Genomic DNA, 22,819 nt, shown 5'->3' on the forward strand with positions numbered 1-22,819 from the left:
TGCAGTCTGTTATGCCTAACTTACAGTTTCTTCTCCCCATTGGTATTTCATAAGCTCAATCGAGTCTTTAGATATGAAAGTGCTCCTGTTCGAGACTAACTTTGAGCCTTAAGCAGTAGCCTTTGCTATAGATACCTCCAAGAGAAAGTGCAGCCTTCCACACGTAAACATCGCAAGTATAACGATCATCTTCTCATTACAGATGGACATCGTTTGGTGGATTGGAATGTGCTCAACCCAACCATTTGTCCTAGCGCCCGAGGCTGATTGCAGGGCGAATGACGGACATCAACGAATAAGCTAAGGAAGGCATTAAGAACGTTGTATCAAAAGGTGAGAAGTGTTCCATTTGGCTGGGAGATACAATCGCAGGTTAATAAACAATTCTGCAGCTCTCTTACACTCATTGTGGGTTTCCAGAATATGTGCATTGAAGCATTTGTGATTGAGTCATGCTTCTGCTACGCGCAACTAGTTCCACCTTGCAAACGGACAGGGCAATAGACTTACCTAGATTGGCCATATTCTGCAACAGGAAACTTATATGCTCCAGCACCAATATGATAAGACCAGCAATTTCCTGTGGAAGCTGCTATCGATAATAGCAGGTGCTGTCACGTCACAACTAGCAGTAACCTCTCCTGGATTTGTTCTTAACATTCGGGTGCTTGTATATTGGAGATCACGTTTGTTGGAAATTGATTGAGGAGTTTATGTTCTGTGCAGGTTCTATGTTCCAAGGGTCGAAGGTAGTTCAAGTGTTACCTGGATTTGTTCGATGATTTTTCGATGAATTTACGTTGCCATTAATATGCTTTGGGACTTTTTAGGATACTTACAGCATGCATGGCCGGTGAAGTTGTGAAGCCTTAACACGTTTTTCTTAGCCTTAGGTTTCGTGAAAGACCGATGGGTTTCTTCCTCACCTGCCAGTACTTCAACTCCCTCCTTAAGTATTTCCCTCCTTGCTTCTCAAAACTCCATCAATTGTCAAGCCAAGTGCGCTTGAATGTTAGGTGTAAAGATATTGTGTGTAATTTGGAATGCAAACTGTTCAACCTGAACATCGTCTTGTAGCCCCTTTGTGATCAGTAGCGCACCCTAAATTGACAGGGATGACTTTTCACCCAGTTTTCAATAAGGGTTCACTCGCATCCCGCAGGTTCAAGGCATCCAGTGCGTAGAACATTGTTGAAATTTTCTGAATTTATGCAACTTTCTAATTGTAGTATATGTTGGTCTTTTTTCCAGCCCAAGGGTGCAATTGCGTTGTTATGTTTGTGTTTGATGTCATGTGAGCTTACGAATGAGAACAATAGGGTCAATGCTTTCGCTGAGGACATTCTCTTGTCAGAATCACTGGCCAATTGTAAGGTTTCATTTCACACCACCAGTTGAATGTTTGGTCACCATATTTTCAATCGCCGACCGACCGGTGTCACAAATCACTTGTCGTCAACCTCTGAGCATCAGCATTTACACCTTCATCATATGACGTGGCCATCAAGCTAGGTCTGGCATCTTCCCAATGTACAGTTCCATTGAATCATAAGGACAAGAGGGATCTTGTTTTCGTATTATCTAAGGATCATACCCCTCGAGATGGTTGCCCTTTTAAAATCTTCCATCGACTGCTTCTCAATGAAATTTCAAGAATACAAAGTGTTACCGCAGAGATAAAGCGTATACTTCGTCTTCATTTCCTTGCCAGTACAACTCAAGAGCCGAAAATGTATTATATACAAAACCCTACAAGAACAATGTAGAACAAAATTAGAAAATCGAGAAACAAAATTTTAAAAGGGTTACCTCTATGGACGATAAAAATATCAAGTATAAAAATAAGTTTCGAAGGAAAAAGGTGGCAAGTGGGATCAAATTCCAAGATCTTCAAAGGAACTCGAAGAAAACAAGCAAGGATTCCTTGTGTTAGGGAGGCAAGGCGTGTGCAGATTTTGGCAGAGGATGAAGAAGTCGCCGTGACACATCTACACGCGGGAAGACAGACTAATCGATGTACACCTGAGAGTGCAGGAAATTTGGGGAAACGGGGGGTGTGACCGCAGGATTTCAGCAGAGGCTAACATTGCAACAGAACTGTACGTGGAGACATTAGACAAAAGCCAGCCCACCCAGCCAACCAAGAATAAGTTATAAAGATGTAAGTATGCTCTAGGATTTTGTGGGTTAAGTTCGAGGCTCCAAAGGCAATGGGTAGAATCCTGGCAAGACAATTTGTTCGCGGCGGCGAGCTTCGCTGCCCTATTCTTCCTCATTTTCGATATCTTCGTTTTGGACCCACCCACATATCCATCGCCATGCGATGATTTCAGAGCTGCACAAGCCTCCTCAATCTCCCTGATTCTGCTCTATCTCTTCATTCTAGAATCTTCGTTTCCAAGTCTGGTTCTTTGTTTCTTCGTTTCTTAGTTTTTCTTCCTCTCTTCCCTGTTCTCATCTCTATCTATCTGGTAAGTATCATCTCCCAGTATATGGTATCATCAGACACTCCCCTGCAATTGCCTAACCCTCGTGTTGTGGTTTTTATTCTTTGGGGTTTTTAAGAGTAGCATTTGTGTATTTGTATGTCGCTGGTGTTTTTGGGTTTGTGGAATGAGCTGGGGTTAGGGGTCGGGGACGAAGATTGGCATTTAGTCGTGAAAACGATGGTCTGTTAGTTATCATGGCGTTTGAATTAGTGACAAAGGAAGTGCCAGGGGTGTGTTTTTTGGTAGAAATTAGTGGGTGTTGTTGAGTTTCTGTGTAGCTCGAAGTTTTCGGTGACTTTTGAGCTTCGCCTGGAGGTTTTCACAATTAGGCTTCCTCCTGCGCCGTGTCGCCGGCAGCAGCGTGTGTCGTGTGAGACTTCGTCGCTAGGTATCAGTCAAGTTTTGGTAGGGATGGGTTTTTCCTGCAGTAATGTACTGCACAGGGAGGAGTTTGCTTTGCGGGTAGCGTCTAAGCCTTCTCTACAAAGAAACTCCTGGGTTTGCGCAAGCCTGGATCACAAGCTTTTGAAGCTTAGGGTTAATATTGCAGTGCTGATTGTAGGCGAGTTCTTGTGGAGGCTGACAGACCATGGCGGCTAAAGTCACTTTCATAAATCAAAATGACAAGTCTCGATCCTTCAAGTTGAATCTCTTCGGACCTGAGAAGAACCGTGTCAGAGTGAACAACGTGCTTGCAGTCTTCAAATCCTCTGTGGCTATTATGGGAGACGGTAGCATTATGGAAGCCGACGACGACGGCCTAAGCATGGACACTTTCGTTGCGGGGGGCACTTACACTCTCTCGCTCGTGCCTCAAGGTCTTTTTCTCTTCCTTGAGTTGATTTTTTTCTTACTCTTATAGATAGTTTCCAGGTATAGACAAATTATGTCAGCGTTTCATGTTTTCCCGCTCACGAAGGCAAAAAATGGTTATTTGCAGTTTTCTGGCATTCTTGAATTGCTTAGTATGTTCGTGCATGGAAATCCTTATTTCGTTGAAAACAATGCGTTCGTCAAGTTAGAGAGTTTCTGGTTAGTCTTGAGGTTTATTCTCTTTCTTCAGGCTTTTTAGATTTCTTGGATCAGTTGCTACAGATCCTATTTTTTTACTGTTAGTGTTAAGAGTGGTAGACCGAGCAGAGTACTCATGGAATGAATGGAATGTGTTTGTGTTGGCATGGCATTGTTTTATTGCAGAATGGTAAGCTGTGTAACATACAGATGATATACCATTAAAGGTCGAGTTAGATGCAATATGTTTTCTAAAGACACGCAAGTGTATTTGTTTGTTGAAAAATAGTTAATACGTCGCTTATTCTATCGGCATCCTATGTTCACAGATGCGGCCCCATTAGCGGGAGCAGCGGAGGAACCACCTGTGATGATGCCAATGCAGAATTGGGGGGCTAACCCGGGAGGTAGCGCAAACTTGCCTTACGTTCAGGAGGGTGAGTGTCAAACCCTTCCTTGCATTATTGGTTTTAGAAGCCTAGACATCTATTTTTATTGTGACAGCAGTTAGAAAGCTATGAAGTTTTGAAGCTACTTCTTGGTGATGTTTATTAATTATTATCTTGTTCTGCTATCAAGGAGGATGAATGGTAATGAAGCTTTTTCTAGGACTACTTCGGCAATTTTTTTTGGTTTTTGGTGAATTGATTTTTCCCACTTTGCAGAGGTGCGGCCAGTTGCAAATTTGAACATTAACGCTACAAAAGAGAAGCCCTTGCCTAAAGGATTGAAAAGAGATTTTCGAGGGATCCCTTTGATCGTTTCTGAGCAAGGAGGTCTTGAAACTGTGGAGCCGTCATCATCTCATGTTGGTAAGTTCTATATGTTAAGGATTTTATGTAAATCTGCACCTGCGCTTAGGTATTTACAATCCTGTGCATTCGAGATTTTTAAGACTGTATCTAATTCTCAGAATTATGAAGGAATTTATTTTACGAGTTATATGGTCGTAAATGTAAGTTCGGGTTTACAAGTATCGCTTGAGCTCTTATTTGTCTTCTATCTGGGGTCAGATTCCATGCAAGCGCCGCAGCACAACCCAGCGCATCAACCTCAACATCAATCTCATGAGGTTGGTGACCTTGTTGGATTTCTCCAAGGCTCATCTGGACAAGGTACCTTTTTATTCTGTCATAGGCGGAGCAAGGTCTATGTGTGAAGCCTGTATCAAATGTTGAATGGCAATTGTAGTAGGCTCTTTTGTTTAGGAGAAATTTCGGAATACTAATATCGTCAACTCGTTTCCAGGATTGCAATTGTCTAAAGACGGAAGTATTCCAGAAGGGGAAAGTGAAGAAGATGTTGCTGGAAGCACTCCATGCATAGACGATGGAAAAGCTTCTAGGGGACATACTAGATGTGTGAAATGTGGCCACAGCAAAAACCCCTCTGCCAAGCTTCAATGCACTCACTGTGGTGCCTACTTGCGAGACCAGACTAAAGCTCGAGTTGCCCAACGATGGGCTATGCTTAAGGAAAAGGCGAAAAGAGAGGGTCGCCTTGGAGACAAGGTACATGCATTGATTTCAAGCTACTTAGAATCTTCCCCGATTAAGATTCAATATGTTGACCACTCTCTACTTTTGTAGGACATGCTATATCTCTTACACACGTATCATGTTACTTGCAGGCATGGCAAAGGAGAAAGAAGTATGCATTCGACAAGCTCACAGACCTCACATTGCTGGACCTTGAGAATACGTACTTCGCTTTGTTCATGTCCCGCCGCAACCGGGAAGGTGATAAGTTCTCATATGATGGATGGTACTCAGAAGGTGCTGGCAAAGAGTTTGTGACAACTGGAGATGTCGAGGCAATTTGGAAGAGCTTTGTTAAAAAGCACCACAAGCGAAAGTTGTTGCCAGCACACGAATATGATGTTGGACACGTAGGCGGAGAGCTTGAGGCAGGTCCAGGCTAGATTGGAAATGGCGAATCGCTGTGTTTTCTCTTACCTCATTGTGCAGGGGAGAGGCCTGTTGTCAGTGTCTAGCAGCCCGCTTTGAACGAATGAATTGGGACAATGCCTACGGCTGTGAAAGCCTATTCACAAATTGGCATTGAGATCTGGTAGCTATTTCATGCGAAGGTAGACCCGGTTTTACCTTTTGGACGGTGCTTTACCCTCAACTGATCAGCACTGGTCTTAAGTGCTTTTTGCATCAGAAACACCTACTGGTATTTATCATGGCGGGATTCTTATTATGTTCTATTTTACAGCTCTGAAGCAGAACGCTTTTTTCTCCTTGGCTCATAGTTTGAAGACTTTCTCGTGAAGGTCTATAGATACTGGTAGCTAAAGAAGAACCCTGTGTACAGTAATATCACTCCAACTTCAGATTTTGTTGAGTGGATGTTTTGTTGATTTTGAGGAATTGATACATCGAAAAATTCATGTTTTATGATATCTTAGCTGTGAAGATGTAGTTGTTTCCATTGATTGCTCCGTTGATTATTAGTTTTGAAGTCTGAATTAATCTTGTCGTATCTTTCACGGTTTTTAAATTGGGGCCGTCTGCACTGAGAAACATCTTAATTCGCTGGATATTCTGAACTAGATGAAACCTTTGTAGTTTAGTGACGAAGTAATGTATCCTGAATAATAGCCGAACTGATCAAGTGTAATTCATGGCCTCTCATGCTGTATGGTATCCTATTATCGTGTGTTCCCTTCACTTCTGGTATGATAAAATGATTGGTGTAGTCAGCGAATTTGAAAGCATTGCTTCAATCTCAATAGCTAAAAACAACTATTACAGTAAACTTTATCTGACAGTCGATCTGATATGCAAGTGTGGTGTGATTTACTTTTCGCCACAATTTCACTAATTCCAATGCTCGAATTGTTGATTTAAGCTTAAAATTTGAGTTAATTGGTATGGTTACTAATTTTGTGTTGATATTCCTAAAGTTGTAATGGAAGTATTTTACTCATTCGAATATTTACTACTACGGGGTTTTTACAATTTGCATTTTGTTGTTTTACGTGGATAAGCGACAAAATATTATATCCTGGAAGTAGGCATCAAAATTCACATGCTTTCAGGTCCAAAATAAGTGAGTATACCCCATTGTAGGAACAAAAACTGCCATACCAAAGTGGCTCAAATTTTATATTTAATAGTAATATAGTTGATTGTTTAGCATTTACTACTTTAATCAAGATATCTTCAACCAAAATTACTGAATTTGTTAGTAAAAAATAAAAAAACATCTGTTTTATTATAGATTTAATATAATAATTATTATATCTCATTTATGTTTAAATTCTTTGAGGAACCATAAAACCAAACAAGATATAACAAGAGTTTTTATTATCTGTATGGCACATAACATATAAATTTAAGTTTCAAAGTGTTTTATTATTTTGATTTATATATAAAAAATATATATAATTTTGAAATCTATTATTTTATAGTATTTGAAATATTTATTGTTTATATTTATAACATCATGTATCTATCTATGTATAATGAAAAAGAATATTGATTTAATGGAATATCTTTGGATTTCCATACATGGAGCCACCTAAAGAAATGCTATGCAAAAATTACATACAAAGAATTTTATGATGTTTATTTGATGGTAAGCAGAAATAGAAGTAGGAGTAAGTTTCTTTCTAATTTGTGCAAGCGGATTATTGGCAGAGAGGATATGCTTTATGGATCAGAGCAAAACCAAGCAAGTCCGTATGAACTCTTGTTGTTGCAATTTGAGTTTTCAATAGAACAAGAGTTAGGTTTTGTTGATCACCATGATAAGATAACGTTTACATAAACATGAAAACAATAAATTCTAAATCCTAAATGCACAAACAAATGATGTCTATGCTTGTCAGACCCACATTCACATATTTGTTGCAAAAGAAATTAGCACTTAAATTATAAAATTTTCATCTTTTTTTTTATTAATTTTGCAAAAAACAAGATTATAGGTTTATGACTTAGAAATGAAATTTGTTTGAGCAAATATTATCAAGCAAAGAATATTGATTAAGGGGTATAAATTAAACAAGGTACATTTATATATCATAATTAGATTAATAAGTAACAAAAATATTGAAGAAATTTTAAATTTAAAAACATGTCAAACTATGACCAATCAATAAATTTTATTTAGTACATAAATTAACATGATTTCTATAAAAACTATTTTATATGACAAAATTTTAAATATAATATTATAATAATTATTAATAATAAGTAATTCAAATAGTATTATGAAACTTAAAAATTATAATTAAAAAAATATAAATAAATAATGACAAATAATTAAAAACTAATAAAAAATTACTATTTCAAAAAAGTAATTATATATTTTATATATATTTAAAATATTAATAAATCAAGAAAATATATATTTACCAAAAATCTAATATAAAAACTATTAAAACTTTAAAGTTAACTTGTATCTTATCTATTTCATTACAAAAAAAATTACATACATATAAGAAAAATACAACTTTAAAAGCAATTAATAAGAATAAAGTGATTAATACAACCAAAAAAATTATAACTTTTGTATCAATGATAGTATTATGAAAAGAATTATTGTTTTTGTAGCCTTCTAATAGAAAGTATTATAGTTCAAACTTAGAAAATCTTTTGATTAAACTTATGAGTTTTTATGTAAAAAATAAGGTTAATTCAATTGCATAAGTTTTACATTGTTGTGAGGTATTTTGAGACTTCTTTTAAGTGATTATTATGCTTACCTATCAACAAATTTTCATATGTAACAAAGCAATGAGGTAGGAATTGTATCTAGTGGTTTAGAGGCTTTTGTGCTACTATTGCATTCCCTCCAAACTTTACAAGCAATGATTTTCTAAAACCAATGTTCATTCAACACTAATCATAACTTTTTTAGGCTAGAAAAATTTGAATTTTTTTAGAATGAGAAAATTTCAAAAAAAAAGTATTGTGGAGTGATAAGAGAAGTGTTTTCTATGGAAGAGAATTGTTGTGCACTTTGCAAATTTAAAAACACATCTCTCGGGATTCAATCCCAATACCATGTATGTTTAGACTAGAATCTTCTCTATCATAACCAATTTTTCTAATACTTGAATTTATTAAAGAATAAAGTGTAATTCAACAAAAAAAAAAATCCTAGTCTATGTTTGATGCCCATCCTTTTCTTTTGTACACTAGGTAGAGATAGGAGATCAAAAGCACTACATTCTATAGATGATAAATTGTGAATATAATTTACTTGTAACTTCTTCTTAATTTAGTAAAATTTTGTAAAACCAATATTTAGAATATTTCTTTTATACATGTAAGATCAAAAATTCACAATAAAATAGTCATGTCTTTATAATTGTTACAATACAAACCATAAATTTTGTTCTAAAACATCCTCTAACTATTTTAAATTAACAAACATACTTATAAACTATGCAATTATTGTCTTCTTATTAAGAGCTATGATTACACATTGCATAGAACAATAATTTATGAATGCATAAAGTTCCTCTAGGCTTTGTGGCTAAGAATAAATTCCACTCAAGGATTATCATTTGTAAAGTAGTGAAGATTAGAGTTGATAGGATTCTCATGGTGACTCCGCCACTTCAAGTACCCAGTTAAGACAGCAAGAATACACTGACATCAAGAGCGAAGGAAAAAATGAATCAAAGGGCATTCAGTCGACCATTCCGCAAACAAGATGGTCAAGTTACAAAAAACACTCAGAAAAATGATGACAGCGTCAACGACGCAACAAGGAGACAAAGACAACGCAGTTGTAAAGAATTGGATTGAAGAGGGCGTACACAAGCAGCGCAGCTATTGCAAGAGAAATTAATAAGACTCAGTTGCGAATGACGGGTTAAATGACGACAGCGATTACGAGGCAAAACTAGGATAGAAGACGGCGAACATAGTCCACACAACCATTGCAAGGAAAAACCAGACGACCAAGCTGTGAATAACAAGCAAAAATGAGGAACAAGTTGAGAAGACAGCATTCCGACAGGGCTTTGAAGAAGAATGCCCCTCCAAACTAAAGGGAGTGAAGAAGAGCGACTGGAACGGAGAGATAGACTTGAACAACAGCACCTGCACAGACGTCAAGAAAGAAGCTGGTTTTAAAGTGTCAAAGTATTATATATGATTTTAAAATTCAAAAAAAAATTGCTAGTCTCGGGGAAACTCGCACGGTCCAACGGGAACCAACTGAAGGAGAGCTGTCCCCTCCGGACTGCAGGGACTACTCTGGCTCATCCGATGATTGAAATCCACTACCAGTCTAGGTCCAAACCATCCAACGCGCATTCTTTACAAAGAGGTTGAACGTTAACAATCACGGGATAAAATAAAGCTCTGAAGTTGTAAGTAGAACACACACATTAATTTTTCCATAGCTATTCACTATATTTTTAACATTTCTCAATTCTTACCAGCCGAGCGGAAGTTCATGGTTACATTGATCTTGAGAGAGTTCTTTAAAATGCCACTCTCAGCATCAAGAAGCTGGCACAGTAAAATAAAATAAAATAAAAAATAGACAAATACACGAAATTTTGTAGCAGTATGGGTGTGAGATCATTAGAATTGGGGGTCTGTTCCTTCAATGATATATGTTTTGGTAACTGTTCTCAAGTGTCACCAAGTTGACCTCACTGGCAGCCATATCTAAATCCGCTACATCAAGAACTAGCAACACACGAGAGAAGCAGTGCCTGCTGGATAGCACACTGACATGTTCTCCAAAGTTGAGGGGTAAAATTTCGAATGACCTACACTACCACCAAAGCAAAACAAGTTGCTCAGAGGTTCATTGCTGTACAAAATTACTTAAGATGAGTGCCACCAAGCACTTTATTCAGGATGTAATTAGAAATTGGCCTCTAAGAAATACAACGTCACCACAAAGTCGCTCAGCGGTATAAACTTTCAGATCGAAGGTTCTCAGCTATTTCTGTTTCCCAACGGTCACCATTTTCGAGAAGCTTCTCCTTGTCGTACAACAATTCCTGTAAACCATTTAACAGAAATTCAATAGAAAGAGACATAACGAAATAACGCCACTTAAAGAAAAGCTACACACATGTAGATGATAAGACACCGAGCGACAGTCACCATACTGAGCAGCACCAAGAATGTAATATCTAAAAAATCTGTTCATACACGAGAACCATGTCATCAGCCAAACTCAAAATTGACTGAACCACGACTAAAAAAAAGGGGTAGAATAGTGTTTAGTGATGCTCACCTCATGAGTCTCGGTGGTAAACTCGAAATTAGGACCTTCTACAATAGCGTCCACAGGGCAAGCTTCTTGGCAGAAGCCACAGTAGATGCATTTCGTCATGTCTATATCATATCTGCGAAAATACACAAAAAATAGGCGTGATTTTAGAATTCTCAAAACCCCTACACCAGAATAGAAGAATAGATTCGAAACATACGATAGGTACAACCATGCACTTACTGAAATGTAGGTTTACACGTAAGCAACGAATTATAAGAGACATTCTTCTGAGATTCCTAAACCACATTGTTAATATAATTATCCAAAAGTAGAACAAATTGCCAGCTCAACATGAATACTAAGAACGAAAGTTCTTCGCACTGTCCCACCTGGTGGTTCGACGACTACCATCTTCACGTTCCTCTGCTTCAATGGTTATAGCTTGAGCAGGACACACCTGTACAAGTCACAAAACAGGAGAACCCACCCACATTTAGACAAAAATGTTGATGTTTGGATTTCACAATGATCAATGAATAAATCTCACTGATACCTGCCAGAAGTCCTTGGTGTACGCGCGTAGATTTGCTTTGTCATGCGCAAACAAGTGAATGAAAACACAGAAAAAATATCCACAAATTCCTGATGATGTTTCGATGGCTAGAAAGTGGATTAGAAAAGAGTACCCACCGCCTCACAAAGCTTGCAAGCGATACATCGCTCTTCACCAGTGGGATACCGACGAAGGGCATGCTCCCCTCTGAAACGGGGACTCAAAGGACCCTTCTCGAAGGGATAATTGATCTGCAAACGGTCCATTCAATTACTGAATGGGAAAGGGCAGCATGCTGACAGAAAATTCAAATGCACAACAATTTCACTTCTCAAACTTGTTTTGTGCAGTGCACAAGATTACCCTAGAAAGTATTATACTACTGAAGCGTAACTCTATCCTAGAACTCGATTTCTAGGGCTGTGTGAATGGAAACATACTGTGACTTTCTTCTCGAAAAAATACTTCAGAGCCAAACCCATGCCTCTAGCCATCTCCGACAGAAACAGCGTATTGACGCTATGGTCCAAAACTGAGCATTCCCAAAGAAGAAAAAAGACAAAAGTAGGATCAACTTCTGCAACTCAAACAATTCAGAGAAGCAATGATGCCGCAAGTTCTAAAAACAAACAATATCATCAAAAACACCAAAGAATGCAGCCGAAAACTTCAAATTACGGGAAAACAAGGCATCCAGCAATTACCTGCACTCCAATCTTTAGAGTCCTTAGTCTCTGCAGTCTTCTCAGGATCGGCTCCAGTAGCTGCACAAGTACAGGCCAAAAAGAGGAATCGATATCAAAATCATAGCAACAACGGGGAAGCAAAACAAAAAAACGAATCTCACCAAAATCAAGGACCCAGAAATGAAAGAACTCATCTTAACAGTCGGAATTCAATTCCGATCTCCACATACCCAAAATCTTCGAAACATCAAATCAAAGACAACCTGTAACAGAAACTCTCGACACCATACGAGGAAAATTGGGCAATCCGAAAAAGCCAAGTAAGAAATCGAGAGAACCAAGCGACAAAGTGCAAATACGTACGAGAAAATTGATGGGAAGGCTGTTGAGGCTGTTGAGGCTCCTGAGGCACAGCGGCAGAGAAAGATCTCTGCCATGGCTGTTGAGCCAGAGGGGTAGAGTAGCGCAAGAAGCGCCCGGCGAAGCGAGCAGTCATGGCCATTGCTACAAAAACGACAACAACAACAACAACAACAACAACAACAGCGTCAGCAGCAAGATGAATTGCAAACAACAAATTCCGCGAGGTGGGTGATGAAGCAGCGCAAGACTGCAATGCAATGCAATGCAAGGGCAGTGTGCGAAAGTGCAGATTGTTGCGGAATTGTGGCCAGCACAAGCACCCCACTTCCCCCCTGTCTTACTGATGAGTTAGGGCTGATGGTGGTGGTGGGGCTGCCACCGCCTGCCGCTTCTATTCATCCTTCTGGATGATTTTACTGCTTATGGATGATTTTTATTTTCATTCGTTTAATCGCTTGAAGTTCCTACGAATCTTCAGGAAGGTCTGAATACGTGCTTCTTTGTTTCACGGTAATGGGACGGGTGCCTAGAGCGCGGCTTTGGGAGACTCAGTTGTTCCCCTTTGAAATTAGTAGAAATAGGTCCTTTCACTACTAATCCGAATTCGCACTATTTGGACTAATCCCCCATAATCCTTTAAAAGATATTATAGTTGCAAATAAAAGTATGCTTCCACCAATCTCCAGTAATTACATCGAAACATGTCACGACTGTACAAACAAGTTAAACAACAATGCTACTTTTAATATTCATGCTCGAATCGCGTTCAAACTATATTATATCACGATTCTATAATAATATTATTACTCTACCTAACCAAAGAAGGGGAGAAACTACAGAATGAGTTTGAAACGGATGAATGAATAGATTAATCCAAAGGCGAGCACATAGTCAATTCCTCCAAGCCCCTTTAATCGGGGGGCTGTGCATGCAGCACATGATGCACCGGGGCAAGCACGAACGAAAAGGCGGGGGGAACGGAGGTGGCCCGGTGGACGTTCTGTCGGACGCGAAATACATCGTCGTCGTCGTCGTCGTCGGCGTTGGGCCAGACTGCTGCTCCTCCGATGATGATTGAAGGCTGTGCTGCGATGCTTTCTCCACCTCAACACCGAGTCTTCGCTAACGATTTGCCTCCCACTCCTTCGCTCCCCTTCTGTTCCCCTCTTCTTCTGTTTTTTTTTTTTTTTTTTTTTTTTTTTGTTTTTGCTGTGTGTGGCTTCCTTCCTCTTCTTCTTCTCAATAATGTTACCCACCTTTGCTTTGTTGTAGGCTTTTTCAACTGTGTTCCGTTACTAGGTCGCTTGCTCGCTCTCTATGTGGAAGCGAGTGTAAGTTCCAATGTGGGTGGTTGTGAGTTTGGGACGATGGGCAGCAGTTCTTATTGAGATTTGTTGAGTGTGTGCATTGGAGCTGGGACTTTGTGGCGGCTGATTGGGTTTCGGTTTAGGTTGTGAGGGATTTTTGAGTGAGAGCTTGCGAGGTTTGTGGAGTGTGGAATTGGGGTTAGCGTTGGGAAGCTGGTGGAGTTTGTTGTTGTTGTGGGTGTTGTTGATGAGGCGTGGTGTTTAGGAGGAGGAGGTGCAAGACACGAGCTTGGGGAGGCGAGCGTGCATGCGAGTTGGATCAATGATTGCTGGATGAGTTTTGGGTAGTGGGGGATGGATCAAGACGTTTCTGATATGATGTAGAGTTTTGGAGCGAAGTCCATTAGGTGGTTGAGTGAGAAGAGATAAATTCTGGGTGTTGGAAGGTTATTGGGGTGAGAGTAGTGGTGGGGGGGTTTTGAGATATGACGTTGTGCGAATTGAAAATGTAAGAGAATGGTCGGAAATGGCGGGGGACTAGGGGGATTTATGCGAAGGTCGACCACAAACACTGGGAATAGCTCCACGGCAAATACCAACGACAAAATGGACTTACCCAAGCTTCAGACGAGGTCTACGTCGACGTTCCCCCCTCCTCACAAGACACAGTTGCCCATGCGGTACCAGACCCAGCATTACCAAAACGCCAGCAGATCGCCATCTCTAGTTTGCAAGCGGAGCGCCTGGGTTCTTCTTATGCTTCTATCTTTCTTTTTCGTGTTCTTGTACATGATCTCCCTTGCACGAGGGGTTCAATTTTCTGGGAAAGCGGCCACAGGCGGCAACAAAAGAAGCTATGGCATTGTTATTGATGCCGGTAGCTCAGGCTCAAGAATTCATGTCTTTCGATACAAGCAAGGACTGATACCTGAAGTAGATCTCATCGGTTTAGAGTCGCTGTCCCTCAAACGAACGCCAGGACTATCGTCTTTTGCAGGTTGGTTGATTGTTTCGCCTTTGTTGCGACATCCGAATACTTTATATTGGAAAATTAAAATGCCGATGAACATTCTTATGATATGATTATGTTGCACCTCAGTGGGAAGGTTGAAGGTGTGGGCAAATAGGGTTATTATGAACAAGTTCCTGTGGAGCCATCTCTGTAGCGAAGGATGAGGAACAACGGTGAGCTTCTGGGTATTGTACTTCTGTTTAGATAAGAGAAACTCAAACCCCGCCTCACCTGGAAATTTTGCAGACTCACCTAACTTGGCGGGGAGTTCTCTGAAAGAGCAACTTGAATTTGCTAAAACGAAAGTGCCTGCGAAGGAGAGGTCTCAGACGAGGGTATATCTAATGGCAACTGCTGGCTTGAGGAGGTTGGACAAGAAGATTCAAGAAGCTGTACTAGATTCGTGTAGAAATGTGTTACGGGCTTCAGGATTTCTATTTCGGGATGAGTGGGCATCGGTCATTAGCGGTGGGTTCCTACCCACTGTACTTCTTTTCTCGCAAAGACGGAAATCTGATGCTGAAATGTAGCTCGTCATGTTAATACTTCGATTTTTTTTTTATTTCTTTTATTATTAGTATTATTTTTCGTGCACGCACACTTCAACCGAAATGAAGCTTCAAAAGCTACTCCTTTACATGGTTCAAATGTGGTGGCCACCGTAGTGATGGACATGTCATGCGATGATGCCTTGTTTTGTACTTGGTTCACTGATTACCAATTATATGCATCTGACGAGGAATGTTGCCGTGTGTAGGGACGGACGAGGGGGTGTATGCTTGGGTCTCAGCTAATTACGCACTAGACTCTCTTCAGGGAGATCCTCGTCAAACAACTGGAATCGTAGAACTTGGCGGTGCCTCTGCCCAGGTACCAAGTCCCTCAATTATGTTTGCAGTATTCAGACTCCTGGCAGAAATGTAAGTGCATATTATGCATTTTGCTCACTTGATTGACAAACATGTAATGTGCAATATGTTTTGTTACTTGGGTTCCATGGAACAGGTGACTTTTATTCCAAAGGAGCCCCCGCCGCCTGCATACAGGCATAACTTGGAGCTTGGGGGTAGATCATATTCGCTGTACACATACAGTTTCCTGAATTTTGGCCAGGTTTGATTTCATCACTTTCAGCTTACATGTACATGTCCACCGTATTACAAGTATCACTATCTTTTCTTCTCCATCTTTTTTAAGAGAATTTTACAACTTGTTAGGCAAATTCTTAGTTTTGCGACGGGCGCACTATCAAACTGTCTTCTAACTTTGGTATTATCTTCCTTTTTGTAGCTCGCTCAATCCGCAATGATTTAGAGTTGATTTTGTGCAGGAAGCGGCTTGGGACAGCTTGCTGGAGTTGATTACAGCTGGAGGTGCTGTTGCAAGTAAGCTTCTTTCTGCCATGTCTCTGCATATTGTTTACAGCCTATAAAAGGGACTTTCACTGGTTTACTTGTATCATCTGAAGGAATTCTGAGTATTTTGCAGTCGACCATATTGGCTTGCTACTTCACGAGCTTGAGCATGTATTCACACCTTGCCCACTGGTAGTCCTTGTTTTAGCTGTTGATCGGGCTGAATTGTTCTCGTTTGCAAAACATGGATGCTTGTCTTCTTTCTATTAGAGGAAATAAAATTTGCTGATTACAACAATTGGCAGCTTCAAGGCCGGGATTAAAAGAGGGAGTTGCGATAGATCCATGCACGCCACGGGGCTATAAGAGAAGTTTGGAGGAGAATGCTCGGCATTCTGCCACCGTCTCGACTGCTACTCATTCATCAGTCTCCAGAGTCGTTTCTGGAGGGAACTTTTCCGAATGTCGTACAGCTGCCTATTCCCTTCTTCAGCATGGACATGGTAATTTGCCTTCTCTGGCTTCAAGTTTGAATGTTCCGTGCTGAAAGAAGTACAATCTTTTCTTTCTGTAGTCTGTCTTTTCAGTGGCATTTACCTTATTGTATGGGATGTTGATTGCAGACGCATGTTTGTACCCGAAGTGTGCAATTGGGAATGCGTACATACCAGAGCTTCAAGGGACTTTTTTTGCAACCGAAAACTTTTTTTACACTTCCGAGGTCTGCTATGCGCCAGCCCTAACCTATGTCTTAAGAATTGCATCCATTTCATTGTACCATCCTTGGGAGTGTATTCTCATCAAATGAAAACTTTTATGAGAAAGAGAAAAAATGAATTTTCTAGTTTTCCATGTTGATGGCCTTAGATTAGCAGCTAAGTTCAAGTTGGATTCTGCATATGCTTGTACTAGTTTTTCAAGTTGCCAGCAAAAACGTCACTGGCCAACCTTATGGATGCTGGTGAACATTACTGCGGAGAGAATTGGGCGAATCTTCGAGTAAAACACAAGGAAGTTGAGGAGAAGGATCTTTTAAAGTATTGTTTTTCCACAGCGTATATTGTTGCTCTAATGCACGATAGTCTCGGCATTAGTATGCATGATGATCGGTATGTTGAACATGAAAACCCTCAGTATATTTCCATGTGAATCCTAGTGTTATTAGCATCTTTTCGTTTATTCGAAACCGTAGTCTCTTCCTTCATTGCATTGCTTTATCTGCATATGTAACCGTTAATGCTGTACTCTAGAATTTAAGATATTAGTCTCATATACACGGTGAACAATTACTTCTTATCCTCAATTTAGTATTTTCTATTGCTGATGTGAAAGAGGTGTTAGTTGCTTCTGGACACCTGCGGTTTACATAACAATAAATGAATAAATAAACAAGTAAAATCATTTCGCTATCGTCACAATTCTTGGGTGTAGAACTGTCACTATCTTCTAATCCGACATCTTTAATGTGCAGAGTTAGATTTACCAATAAGGTACACGACGTGCCACTGGACTGGGCTCTCGGAGCACTGATTGTGAAACTTAGTGAAGACGAGGAACAAGTATCACATGTATGGCTATTCAGTTCAGGATATGTCAAGGTTTTGTCACTACTGGTGTTGTTGAGCGTAGGAATATTGGTAATCTGGTTTATTGCGCGGTGGCGAAGGCCTCAAGTTACCACCATTTATGACTTAGAAAAAGGCCGTTACATTACAACTGCCTCTCGCATTAGATGAGGGACTCATTCAGCCAAGGATTTCAGGTTCAATTTAAATTTGTAATCACGCGTAGCCTCACACCCCAGGATGGGAAGTCGTTTGTAATGCATGACACATCTACGAGTGCTACCTGTTGGAAGAGTTCGTGAAGGGCATAGCAAAGGTCACAATCCTTTGTCATACATCAGTGTGGTTTTGACTTGTATATTGAGCAAACTGCATTGATTAATGTAGCACATTATTTGTGATGTTAGCTTCAATTTCATTAGGCTCTTCAATTGAATAGAATACTCATCATAATGTTGGCATACTTGACATACTCACACATACTAAATTTGAAAATTACTAGTGTCCTTGCTAGTCTGTCACTGGAAAATGTTTCTAAGTCTTCGAATTGTGACCGAATGATACAATATCTCTACGCCCAAATAGCTAGTGCACTTAATGAGATGGGAAAACTCCACTGAAACTATTCTAGTTATCAAACATACTGCACTCTGCCGAAATCCTGAAAGGCCTTAGCAACTCCGTTAGCCTCTCAGACGTTCCTTCTTGTGAGCGTTCCATACAATGTCCCACACATCTTCAGAAATGTTCACTTCCATTTGACCTAATCAAGTGCTTCAGGAGCTTCGTAAGCAGGGGGGGGATTCAGATCTCAACCTTGAATGAGGAGAAGGCAAAAATGATCGCGCTTACTCCAAAGCAGGTACCCTGGTTTTGTCATGCATTCTAAGAATCTCTATGATTGTTCTTATAAAGAACTGATCGGATTTGTCTCCTAACTTCTCGAATGCACTCATTTGCTTCAAGTACAACTACCTCCCAAATGATGAAGTACCTGTAACCATTTCTGCATTTCTCAAAGAGCTGAAGTCACCAGCCGTAGATAAAAATATTTGTTGCAGGGTGTTGCGATAAACAACAGAAGATAGGAAAAGTGAAAATGAAAAAAAAATAAAAACTACATGGCTTGTGAAGAATAGTCAGATTCTAGGTCTGTCTAATCGATTCAAGTTGATACACAGACAACATCCTGGAAAGTTTGTTAAAAACACACAACTCTTGAAATACTAATGAAAAGCATCAGATGCCTTCCGGATTCAAAGAAACGTAGGATGAGGATGGTCTGAGCTCATAAATTCAAATAAGTGGCTTACTCAGGATGCATCATGCACTCATCAAACAAGTATACACAACATTGAGGTTATACCTCCTCTCGAGCAAAAGTTATTGGGTTTTCAATTGCTGTTTTAACGCATGCAGAGCATCCCGCACCTCTGGGTCCAGGTTGTGCTCCAAAAGCTTCCCTTTTGTAGAATACATTCTGCAGCCCGAGAACCCCCAAAAAACAGTTTTTCACCAAAGCAAAGAAGGTCCAACGTAGGAGTTTCAATCGTCAACTTTACAGAAAGAGAAACGACAACTAAAACTTGCCCAGTAACGACATCACCAGGATTCGAGACTAGTTCATCTCTGGATATCCCGCAGGGATGAACTACAAGTAGAGAAGGAAATCATACGTTTCATCATGCAGCAACTCCTGCAACTCCTTCTTTGCATCGTTGATCTACATTCAACCATAAGATATATCATTAACGTATCACACGGCTATCAAATTCTGGAAACTTTCTTCGACTTCTCGATTCGTTAGTTTGTGACTAGATACGAGAATCAATAGCTGCATAAGTTCCCTACATATTAAGTATATCTACAATAGAATTTCATAACAATAGCTTCGGCAACCGGTACAAGTGAAGTCTTTGTCTGATAACGAGAGTACAACCTGATTAAACGAATCAAACAAGTGTATAATCCGGTCCTTTTGAGAGAGGATCGAATAAACAAAATACTCGGAAGATTCTACAAAATACCTCTGAAATGAGGTTTTTGCAGCTCCAGACATAAGCACCCTGTATCCATACAACAACTTTCGTTACACTCATATTTTCCAACAAGACCTAGATGGACCAAAGGATCAACGTTGATAGCTGGGAAACAAACCTCCTCAAGACGCATACCTTTGTACAAAAATAACCCTAGGACAAGTTGATTATAGGATACAAGTTACAAACCGCGCCATGCGCCGCATGTTGATGGAAAGTATCTGAAGTGGCCACCCAAACTTTTGGACAACCATCTGCCCTTAATAACGTGACCTGCCAAACAGTATAATTCGACATTTGCAAAACTGAGTTCCATGAAACTCCGTTATGCTCAAATTGGGTATCTCGAACAAAGCTTCGTGGAACATATGTACTAAAGGTCCCACTTTTGAGATTCAACTGTCACTGTTATGGAGTAACCATATAAGCACGAACATCGAAATTGTTCAACAACGTAATTGAGTATTTTAGTGAAAGTTGAAGTTACTTGCCTCTCTCTCAATCCACGAGTCGGCATCTGTATTAGCAACATATACAATATCCACACTGCAGGCCACAAAAGTAGGTCACTCGCAACCAATCATATAGCATATATGGATACAGACCCGTAGAATACCTATAGTTCTGATGGTGTCGACTGAACATCAGGTTTCAGAACAAATAAGTGTACATAAATCAAGTAATCTGGTTTATCATATGTTTACTAGACATCATTAACACATCATGCAAGATTTAATATTGAATATATCCTGTCAAGTGGTCAATCTATGAGTGATGAAATGAACCCTTAGAGTTGAGCTTCGAAAAAATGGTTCTACTATAATCACACGATGTCAATAAAAGCTCCAAGTCCACTCTAAATGTTACTATAAATGCGTTACGAGCTTGTTTAGCTACCTGTTCAAGCATTCCTTATGAGTGGGCAACCCAGACATTGCAGCATCAAAAACACAAACCACTTTCAGACCTGCAAGAACGATGTCCGTTGAGGCACTGTTAGAAGGATTGCTATTCAAACTGACTGAAGAGTTGGCATTGCCCACATGCTACCAGAGCATCAACGGACTGGAATAAGAAAGTAAAACCTTCATGTGAAAGCTGCAACTTCTAGAGTCACCAAATAATTTCCTACGTAACAATGTCTCTCAGTGATGAAAATGTCAAAATTTGCATGATGTCTGTAGCAATCCACCATGGTAAGCTAGTCAAGAGGCCTCAGATCTGGTGAAATGAATTCATGTACTGAAGCAATCTCTAGAGTTAACACAAGTAATACCTTTTACATGCGTGAATGTGATAAGCTCGTGGATGAGTTTGTCTCTAGCTGTCTCTAGTTGACCGCGTGCAAAATGTTTTTTCAGTTTTGGCCAAAAGCCACACACATTGTAACCATCAACTAAGAGCACTGATGTCGCGAAATCAAAGCCATCATTGGTGCTGCCACACATAACCCATCCCCAATAACTTAAAGCCGAGGCTCACACAAGCGGTATACTGTGCAACACCCAACACACAAGACCCGATGAGCATTCATCATTCTCCAAGAGATGAAGAAGCTAACATCAGTTTATTAAGAGCGAGAACTGCACTATTTGAACGTGGGCGAAAGAAACATACTTATAAAGCTTGGTGGTTGGGTCAACAAAATTGTCTGCACCATCAGGCATTTCCTGCTTTTCTACCGGCTTCTTACGATAACTCGTGCTGGGCCTTGTATTACCCCCTGATTGCTTCTTGGCGAACTCCTAATATCCAAGCAACCATGAATTTTTCTAACGTGAATCGTATACACGCAGACCAAGCAGATCCACAAATAACAAAAATTTAACCTCGATTTACACATATCAGACCAATTCTCAAAGTTGAACATCAAGTATAATTCTTTTAGTTTTTAAATTTATATTCTGCAGAAAAACCCCAATGTGTAACAAAGAACAAATGCAGACAGCATCAAAAAATCAACAATAAAAAAAGGCAAAAACTATCACCTTGAAGAGCTTCAGTAGACGAAGGTTGCGTTTTACATTAGAGGTGATCCGCGGTGGCTGAGGAGAATCTTGATTCTAACAGCCAGCAAAATATGCGAAAAGACATTCCCTCAGACAAATTCGATTTCTATGAAACAGAAAATTCAAGAGTTCGCCTGTGTTGTCACCCATTTATGACAATACAAAGCCCTTCAAAATCATAAACTCCTCAGAAATGACTCGGGAATTATAGTTTTTGATACGAAGTCATTATCCTTGCATTGGAATACAGTAGTTTGATACGATGTTTTAATGAATCTGAAACATGCCCATGCTCTGTGCGGGACATAAACCACCCGTGGTAGTAGAATGCCTTACCACGGGCGCTCCATGCTACACTAAAAATCGAACCATAATCAAAAGCACGGGGGAAGTGGAAGCGAGCAGGGGCAGATAGTAAAGAGGAGAATTGAATATACGAGAAAAAAAAAATACCTTGCCAGAAGCAAAAACTACAAAAGAAGAACACGGACGAAGGCTCAAGGAAAGAGCAGGAGCCATGTCCAAGCTAAATTGACAAGACACGCCACGAGGATCCAATTTTAGCAACTCAGAGGCATCTCTTGCTCCTCCTCACAATCCTACAAATTCTTCCATGTCCGCCTCCATTTTCCAGGACTTCAGCCCCAACCGCATCCATCATCGAGCAATTCCGCAATCCCAAAACTCCCACGTATCAAAACCAAAAACCTGGCTCTCTCTCTCTCTCTCTTCCAGTGCTACGCTCAATTTGCTGCTACTGCTACTACTGCTGCTGCTGCTGCTGCTACAATTCACTTGCCATGGGATTGAAACCCAACCACGAAACCGCAGCAAACAAAGGTCCAGGGAGATTCAAATTGAAAGATGGAGAACCATCAGATAGTAAACATGAATTCGGAGATTGTGGGCAGCGAACGACGGATGGCGGTAATGCTTCCCCGTAATTCCACCGCCACCCACATCAACAACATCGTCGTCGTCGTCATTTAATTGCGAGATTGCAATGCTTCGAATGTCTGGCTGACAGTCAGTCCCCACTCCTCGTCACGACGTGTCGCAGAAACCTCTCCATTCACTCGACTGGCTCCGCCATTTTGGGCCGTCAGATTTCATCTCCCGCTCACATGCTATCTCAACCGCTGATTAGAATTATGGGAACGGAGGGAGGGAACGTAGGGGATCCAGGAGGCGGGCAGGTTGGGAACTCTGAAGCCATTCCTGATTGGGCCCGCA

The 22,819-nt window shown here is 40.2% G+C and overlaps 4 protein-coding genes across 11 annotated transcripts; 2 read left to right on the forward strand and 2 right to left on the reverse strand.

The window, feature by feature from the left end:
• Positions 1-202: 202 nt before the first annotated feature.
• On the forward strand, positions 203-5,900 carry LOC112286888 (uncharacterized). Of its 2 annotated transcripts, XM_024529251.3 has the most exons (9): positions 203-333; positions 536-608; positions 727-2,161; positions 3,052-3,307; positions 3,830-3,937; positions 4,166-4,312; positions 4,514-4,615; positions 4,749-5,011; positions 5,131-5,900. In XM_024529251.3, exons 4-9 carry the CDS (start codon positions 3,079-3,081, stop codon positions 5,419-5,421), a joined length of 1,140 nt encoding a protein of 379 aa, XP_024385019.1. In that variant the 5' UTR covers positions 203-333; positions 536-608; positions 727-2,161; positions 3,052-3,078; the 3' UTR covers positions 5,422-5,900. The 2 variants fall into 2 exon arrangements, with proteins under 2 accessions (XP_024385019.1, XP_024385021.1); XM_024529253.3 differs by lacking the exons at positions 203-333; positions 536-608 and having other exon boundaries at positions 2,149-2,471.
• Positions 5,901-10,024: 4,124 nt separating this feature from the next.
• On the reverse strand, positions 10,025-12,599 carry LOC112286268 (uncharacterized). The gene is made up of 7 exons (XM_024528000.3): positions 12,300-12,599; positions 11,955-12,014; positions 11,691-11,782; positions 11,388-11,501; positions 11,087-11,154; positions 10,719-10,830; positions 10,025-10,479 (listed from the first exon to the last, which is right to left on the reverse strand). The coding sequence occupies exons 1-7, from the start codon at positions 12,436-12,438 to the stop codon at positions 10,384-10,386; spliced, it is 681 nt and encodes a 226-aa protein (XP_024383768.1). The 5' UTR covers positions 12,439-12,599; the 3' UTR covers positions 10,025-10,383.
• Positions 12,600-13,415: 816 nt separating this feature from the next.
• Positions 13,416-17,956, forward strand: LOC112286663 (putative apyrase 6). Its single transcript, XM_024528770.3, has 9 exons — positions 13,416-14,603; positions 14,865-15,086; positions 15,376-15,488; positions 15,624-15,731; positions 15,949-16,003; positions 16,279-16,476; positions 16,597-16,694; positions 16,886-17,082; positions 17,445-17,956. The coding sequence occupies exons 1-9, from the start codon at positions 14,123-14,125 to the stop codon at positions 17,707-17,709; spliced, it is 1,737 nt and encodes a 578-aa protein (XP_024384538.1). The 5' UTR covers positions 13,416-14,122; the 3' UTR covers positions 17,710-17,956.
• Positions 17,942-22,593, reverse strand: LOC112286664 (uncharacterized). Of its 7 annotated transcripts, none has more exons than XR_016504710.1 (11): positions 22,040-22,593; positions 21,566-21,640; positions 21,195-21,322; positions 20,854-21,014; positions 20,475-20,544; positions 20,069-20,123; positions 19,767-19,850; positions 19,478-19,604; positions 19,215-19,261; positions 18,970-19,018; positions 17,942-18,544 (listed from the first exon to the last, which is right to left on the reverse strand). XR_016504710.1 is itself a non-coding variant. In XM_090253004.1 (11 exons), exons 1-10 carry the CDS (start codon positions 22,103-22,105, stop codon positions 18,922-18,924), a joined length of 822 nt encoding a protein of 273 aa, XP_090109130.1. In that variant the 5' UTR covers positions 22,106-22,593; the 3' UTR covers positions 17,942-18,532; positions 18,905-18,921. The 7 variants fall into 7 exon arrangements, 4 of the variants coding, with proteins under 4 accessions (XP_090109130.1, XP_024384539.1, XP_024384542.1 ...); XR_016504709.1 differs by having other exon boundaries at positions 17,942-18,532; positions 18,905-19,018; XR_002971096.3 differs by having other exon boundaries at positions 18,905-19,018.
• Between the last annotated feature and the right edge of the window lie 226 nt (positions 22,594-22,819).

This window comes from Physcomitrium patens, chromosome 9 (genome assembly GCF_059467195.1).
Source record: "Physcomitrium patens ecotype Gransden chromosome 9, ASM5946719v1, whole genome shotgun sequence".
In the NCBI taxonomy this organism is placed as follows: Eukaryota; Viridiplantae; Streptophyta; class Bryopsida; order Funariales; family Funariaceae; genus Physcomitrium; species Physcomitrium patens.